Raw genomic sequence first — 6,966 nt, 5'->3', positions numbered from 1 at the left:
AGGAATGAGGAGATGGCAGAGAGGACCACATTGGTGGCCTTGTCCACACTGATGTCCAGTCAAGGATTCCTCCCTGATTCCTGGGGAAGGAGACTCTCAAGAGGCCATTTTCTAGGAAAACACCCAAAAAGCAAAAGGCAACTGGACATAAGAGTAGTGGGCAGAGGCCAAAACTGAGAACAGGCCTCAGAAATCTAAACTGCCCTTCATTGAGGTTACAGCCCCTCCCGGGAACAAGATGTGGTGCCACAGCGACCTTCGGAAAGGATCAGCACAGTCCCAAGCAGGGGGTGTGTTGCACAGTGGAAAGAACACAAAGGCACCACTCGCTGGCCCACCTGGCCCATGTCCTGTCCCTTTAAATCGGCACCACTGGGACCTCCCTCCCTGGGCTCTGAGACTTCCTCCCTGTGCTGTGCTGGCAGGAACAGCCTCTGTACTCACAAGCCAAGGCACAGCACCAGGTCGCGGATTTCTGCAGCCAACAGCAGAGCCTGTCACCACTTCTGCTGGAAGGTGAGCACACAGGGGAAGGAAGGGAGCCACCTGGGGCAGAGGACAGTGGAGGAAGTGGGGGGATTAGGTTGGCTCTAAGGAGTTCAGGGCCTGGTTGCAGCTCACTGAGTGGGCGCCTGCATTCTACTCCCTCCCAGGAAGGGGAGCGGGATCTAGAAAGAATAACTTCACCCTTGCAGGCTTTTCAGGGAGCTCTGAGTTTCAGAACAAGCAAGTGAAGAAGAAATGGTAAGCATCTTCTCCAGCCGTGGAGTGCGCACACTTTTACTTGGGACTACGTACTTCGTCCTGCCCTGCTCCTCACCTGGTCAGAAAGGTGTTTGCTGGAAGCACTGCCAGGGCTGAGCACGCTGGAGAAGGCTGCAGACACTCCCTCTGAGGGCATGTGCAGCCAAGAAGAGAGATATTTCTGAGGACAAACAAGTGAGTCTAACCTCAGAACACATCGCAGACTGGAAATCGTGTCTGTGAGCCGAACCCCACTCACACCCTCCACCTCCTCAGCCCTGTGCACCCCCAGGGACTTGCAGGAGCCAGCAACAGTTATGAACATGGTCTTCAGACCTCTGCAGTACACGTGCTTGTGTGTCCTTGCACATCCCTTCCCCTGCCCTGGCTGCCCAGGGCTCTGTGCACTGGGAGCCCTCTTCATCCCCACACACTGGCTATAAATGAAGGACTTGGACAGGATGAATGGCTCACAAACACAGACCAGGGACCCAATGCATTAGAATCACTCAGGGGGTTGGGGTGGGTACCTCGGTGGCTTGGTCCATTAAGCTTTGAGCCCTGGGATGGATTCTGTGCTGTCAGTTCAATGCCTGGAGCCTGCTTTGGATTCTTCGTCTCCCTCTCTCTTTCTGACCCTCCCCTGCTCGAGCTCTGTCTCACCGTCTCTCAAAAAAATAAGTAAACAGTAAAATAAATTTTTTTAATAAAAAAAATCCCTCAGGAGGAGGGCTGAGAGATACCGGTTTTTTAACGTTTATTTATTATTTATTTGTTTGTTTGTTTGTTTATTTTTGAGACAACATGTGAGCAGGGGAGGCACACAGGAAGAAGAAGGAGAGAGAATCTGAAGCAGGCTCTGTGCTATCAGCACAGAGCCTGATGAGGGGCTCAAACCCACAAACCATGAGATCATGAGCTGAACCAAAATTAAGAGTCAGACACTTAACAGACTGAGCCACAAAGGCACCCCTTTTTTCTTATTAAACTACACATCTATGAAACAAAATGTCAAATATATACTTTAAAGACTCCCATAGAGGCCTCCAAAAGATAGCAGGTTCAGGAAGCAGGGGACTACATAATATCCAATCGCATTTAAGATGCTAGGAGTCTCCATGTTCTACATCAGTCAATGACTCCAAGCTCTAAACCCCAGATGTCAGCTCTCAGAAACTCTGGAAGAATTTTTCAAATCCCATCCCAAACCATCGCAAACCTTTGGGAAGTCCCATAGGGGCCAGGAGTCCAGTGGATTTCCTAGAGCACACTTGGTCAGTTTCGTCATCGATAAGGACTTCTTGCTTTAGCTAAATTCTTGTTCTTTGCACTGAATCTTCTGGCCGTTTCTTCAGTTCTGCTGTGCAGTCAGTTATGGGAGTTTGCTAATTTTTACACACAAGATCACTACTCACCTGAAGCCTGTGGGATCAACTTTACCAAGGGCTTTGGGGAGCCGAAAGTGGCATTACGCAGAAGACAAACCTGTCATCTAACTGGTCAGAGACAAGTTATCAATCAACCTTTCCCTTTGCTTGTCCTTGTGTGTTGCCCATGGGACACAGCACGGTCACCCACAGTAGCCAGGTGTTGCCATGAAGAGGTAGCATTTGAAATGGATGGCGGAGCACAGACAGGACTCAGACAGAAACGTGGGAGAGAATGAGTGGTCATGGGGGTGAGCGCACAGGTGGGCTGGAAAGGCCCTGAAACCTGTCCTCTGCGGAGCAGCTGACCCAGAAGGGGAGTGAGTGGCACACAGGGCTGGCGAAGCAGACAGAGCAGAGCTGCGCCCTTGTGACCAGGTCCTCGTGAGATCAAGCAGACTCCATCGCTGAGTGGCTATCTGTAGTAAATCCTGCCGGACTTGGGGTCATCGCTTAGTTTGAGAGGCCTCAGATTCGGGGCAGGAACACCAGGAGCCGGAAGGGAGTGTCCCATCTCTCCAGCACACAGGTCATATTTACACAAATGACACAAGCCGAATTCTTTGGTCTTTGGAGAGCAGAACACAGGTTCTTCAGATCAGCATGGGAGATAGGTATCTTTCCCAATTTTCAAAAGCAAACTGCAAACTCTCTTCTTGTCCCCCCACCCCCACCCCTGCCCATCCCCGGCCAACAGCCCTAAGGTGGTTCCCTAAGTCACTGAGCAGAATTTCTGATTCTCAGGGTTTTCCAAAGTCTCCCCTGGCTGTGGAATCTTCTGGGAAAACTTTGTGCCTACAGTTAATGCCACTGACATAAATTACCTGGGAAATTCTCAGCTAAAGCTCACTCACTGACACAGAGGATGGGTTATCACTTCCACTCTGTCATTTGCATTCAGGGTCCCTGAAAGGACCAACAAGGCTCACCAAAGGTTCTCATGGTTTGGTTCCAACACCAACCAGGTCCTTCCGGGGTTCCTCCCCAAATTCTGATGTTCAGGGAAGGGCAGGAACCATGACCTTTCATTGGGATGTCACCAGCTCTTTGGACCTTGCCTGAGCCACCTTAGGTAGTTATACCTATTCGATAAACGAATGAATGAGTGAAGGAATGAAGGAACGAACAGGTTGTGTTTGGAACTCTTTCAGGTGGGCATGGGAGGACGCAAGATGGCCAGAGATGAAGAGAATGCCTATGGTAAGAACTGATCTCAGTGTGTACTTGCCCCTAGGCGTCAGCTCTGGGTCCCAAGGCCATGGGCTAACTCAAGACTGAACAGAGACATTGGGGCACCTGGGTGGCCCAGTCGGTTGAGCGTCTGACTTCAGCTCAGGTCATGATCTCGCAGCTCGTGAGTTCGAGCCCCACGTTGGGCTCTGTGCTGACAGCTCAGAGCCTGGAGCCTGTTTCAGATTCGTCACCCTCTCTCTCTGTCCCAACCCACTCGCATTCTGTCTCTGTCTCTCTCAAAAATAAATAAACATTAAAAAAAAAACAAAAGACTGAGCAGAGACAAATCCCAGACATGTTCCCATGCTGGGGTGAAACAGCTAGAGCCCCAGCTTTGCATTTTTGCTGGACCTCTGCCCCTGACCTACTGTAGGATATTAAGTGCCTTGACCAGACTGTGGCTTGGGTCCCAAAGGGTACAATGAGGACAATACATCTACTCGATCCTCACGGAAGATGTGGAAGGTTGAGATCATGGACTAGAGGGAACACGGTTTACCAGGTAGACTGTGTCCGTGAACAAGGATGGAGGGTTAACTGTGTCTTACTGGAAGCAGGTTTACTAGAGAGAAGAGGGAGGAGGAGGGGAAGGGAGGAAGGGAAGAAGGAAAGAGATCTTGTCATCTAATACTCTGAGCAACCCTGGGAGACACAACTCTCTGTCACCCCTCCCAGTATGCAGAAGACGTTGAACGCTTAGTCTAAACTCGCCCAAGGTTCCACAGCTGGCACATGCGGGGCTGTGATTCCAACCCGGGGTGTCTGGGACTCCAGACAGCCCTTCACTCCCAGGCCTTCTGTGCCCTCCCGCATCTCCTCGCTGGGATGGCCCCTGGGAGAAGTCTGGCAGAGGCCTGGGAAATCGTCGAGCACGGAGCAGCTCTGCAAGGTGCGGACGACCAGAGGTAATGTCAGCTGAAGTCATGGCCTGCGACCGTCGAGGGGGACCCTCCAGAGCAGTGTGCACCCGGTGTCGGAGCATGGACTGGGGGGCAGGTGCACGCACTGGAGCCAAAGATGGAAGAAAGGTGGCTAAAGATGCCCCCGGAGTCGCACAAGCTCTAACCAGAGCGCCTGGGAAAGGCCTGTTGGACAAGCAGAAGCGGGAGGCATCCTTGCCCTCCTCCCTCAGGAGGCACCCCGGAGCCCCGGTGGAGCCGGACGCGCGCTCTCAGGCCGGCGGCCCACGCCTACTCTGTCCTCACAGGTTCCCAGGACCCGGACGACCAGCAGCCGGTCGCGCAGGAGCGCAGGCTCAGGCTCATCCTGGCCGGCAGGACCGGAGTGGGCAAGAGCGCCACGGGCAACAGCATCCTGGGCCACAGGCTCTTCCCGTCCAGGCTCGCGGCCACCCCGGTGACCAGAAGCTGCGCCCTGGGGAGCCGGAGCTGGGCCGGGTGGCGCGTGGAGGTCACCGACACCCCTGACCTCTTCACCGCCCAAGGCCGGCACGCGGACCGGGACTGCACCGAGCGGGCCAACTGCTACCTGCTCTCGGCGCCCGGGCCGCACGCGCTGCTGCTGGTCACGCAGCTGGGCCGCTTCACCGCCCAGGACGAGGAGGCGGCGCGCGGCGTCCGCGAGCTGTTCGGCGCCGGCGTCCTGGCGCGCGCCGTGCTCGTCTTCACGCGCCGGGAGGACCTGGAGGGGTGCTCGCTGCACGACTACGTGCGCGCCACCGACAACCGCGCGCTGCGGGCCCTGGTGGCCGAGTGCGGCGGCCGCGTGTGCGCCCTGGACAACCGGGCGGCGGGCGCCGAGCGCGATGCGCAGGTGGGCGAGCTGCTGGCGCTGGTGGAGCGGCTGGCGCTGGAGCACGACGGCGCGCCCTTCACCGACGACGTGTACGGCCTGGCGTGGGCCCGGCGCCACGCGCGTCCCGAGGACACGCTCCGCCTGGTGGCCGCGGGGCTGGCGGCCCGCGGCCTGGGGCGGGGTTGCGGGCGGGGGTGGGGGCGGGGGCGGCGCTGGCTGGAGGCCGCGAAACGGAGGTGGCGGCTGGTGCTTCTGCTGCTGGGGGGCGTGCTGCTGCTGGGCCTGGTGTTCCCGCGTGGGCCCCTGTCCTTGCCTGAGGGCCGTCCTGAGTGACCCTGTTAGAAGGACTTTGACCCATCAACTGAAGAACACGTTCCCCTGCTAGTGTTGTGCGTCTCTCCGGCCCACAGGCTCTTCCTTCCTCCCTCCTATTCAGAGCCCTGCCTTGGGCCAACTCCTACAATACCTTCCCAGAGGTTGAGCGCTTCCCTGAGCTCTCTCTCCCTTGAGTGAAGCCGAACAACCAGCGTTTCTTTGGTCTGTTTTCCACCGATCAGACTGCCTCTCCTGTCGTTGAACTGTCTCCGCTCCTGTCTTTGCCTTCCTGTCCTGGACTCCCCTCAGATTAGGGTGAAAGCCAACAATGATCAGAGCCTCAGGCCATACTCGTTTATTTGAGTTATCTGAATTGAATAAATAAACGCACTAAATCACATTGTGTTTTCTTTAAATATAATTTATTGTCAAATTGGCTTCTATTCAACACCCAGTGCTCATCCCAACAAGTGCCCTCCTCAATGCCCATCCTTCAGCTGGTAGATGATTTTTCTGCTTTATCTGCCCATTGAATGTCATTCCTAGCCCAGTCTGCAAAATCCAGATACCTCATGCTTGCGCGTGCGTGCGCACACACACACACACACACACACACACACACTCAAGCACCTAATCATAAGAACAGAATACACTGGAATAGAACTGTCCATCTGTATCAGCAAGGGAATGTGTCCCTGGGCATGGCCATTCCCACCCCTCTGCAGTTTGCAAGCAGACGTTCTACAAGTCCCAGGAGAATAGGACTAGAGACTCCGTTCCCTAGGGGCCATTGAGACCCTGAAGAAAGTCCACTTCCAAAGAGGAGTTTTTTTCACTGGCTCACACACTCACAGGGCGAGGATACACTTTTGAACTCAGGGATAAATAAACAACATTTAAGAGGTTTGGAAATTTTTCTTTTATTTCAATCTCAAAAAAAGGCTGGGTGGGTAGGGGGACAAACAGATTTGTGGGCCAACTAGTGAGATGATGTGAGGTGCAGAATCCTCTCCTTCTGTCCCATGCATCTCTGGAAGGATCATCTCTCTGGTCCAGGTCAAATGAGCCAGGTTAGCCTCTATTGTCCATCCTAACTGTGCCTCCTTAGCTCTCCACCCACACTTGCTTTGTCTCCAACATCTCTACCCTCACACACAAAGTCAAGCCCCTCTCTGATACTACAGTGCAATTCCATATCTCTTCCCTCCAGTATCCTCTGCCAGGTTGTCCTCACAGCCAGGGATTCTTAGGTTGCTGATGACCTCAGATTTCTAATGAAATGCATAAAAAGGGGAAATTGTCTGCAACAGCTGAGCACACATCGCAAAGAAAAGCCCACCAGCCTGCATGCAAGCCATGCAGACATGAACAGGGACACGGATGCCACACGCTAAAACCTGAAATTCCCTCAACTGCAAAAGTTATTCTGGCTTAAGGGGTTGTGTATGGTTCTAGCAGAAGCCCTGATAAGGAATCTTGATTTGGGTCTTGT

General features: G+C 54.1%; 1 protein-coding gene across 3 annotated transcripts; it reads left to right on the top strand.

Annotated features, from left to right (window-relative positions):
* On the top strand, positions 1 to 5,874 carry LOC122235484 (GTPase IMAP family member 1-like). Of its 3 annotated transcripts, none has more exons than XM_042975122.1 (4): positions 439 to 516; positions 696 to 744; positions 3,323 to 3,371; positions 4,612 to 5,874. In XM_042975122.1, the coding sequence occupies exons 2-4, from the start codon at positions 742 to 744 to the stop codon at positions 5,490 to 5,492; spliced, it is 933 nt and encodes a 310-aa protein (XP_042831056.1). In that variant the 5' UTR covers positions 439 to 516; positions 696 to 741; the 3' UTR covers positions 5,493 to 5,874. The 3 variants fall into 3 exon arrangements, with proteins under 3 accessions (XP_042831051.1, XP_042831056.1, XP_042831065.1); XM_042975131.1 differs by having other exon boundaries at positions 696 to 939; XM_042975117.1 differs by lacking the exon at positions 696 to 744 and having other exon boundaries at positions 1 to 516.
* The last annotated feature ends 1,092 nt before the right edge of the window (positions 5,875 to 6,966 follow it).

Source organism: Panthera tigris, chromosome A2, assembly GCF_018350195.1.
Source record: "Panthera tigris isolate Pti1 chromosome A2, P.tigris_Pti1_mat1.1, whole genome shotgun sequence".
NCBI lineage: Eukaryota > Metazoa > Chordata > Mammalia > Carnivora > Felidae > Panthera > Panthera tigris.
The sequence above is the reverse complement of the archived record's forward strand: the minus strand, read 5'-3'. Positions and strand labels throughout refer to the sequence as shown.

Bases quoted from the DNA above. Each gene is read 5' to 3' on its own strand.
- LOC122235484 (XM_042975117.1), top strand. From the start codon at position 346: ATGTCCTGTCCCTTTAAATCGGCACCACTGGGACCTCCCTCCCTGGGC. The intron at 517-3,322 runs GTGAGCACACAG...GAACTCTTTCAG, and splicing joins GTCACCACTTCTGCTGGAAG to GTGGGCATGGGAGGACGCAA. The intron at 3,372-4,611 runs GTAAGAACTGAT...CTGTCCTCACAG, and splicing joins AGATGAAGAGAATGCCTATG to GTTCCCAGGACCCGGACGAC.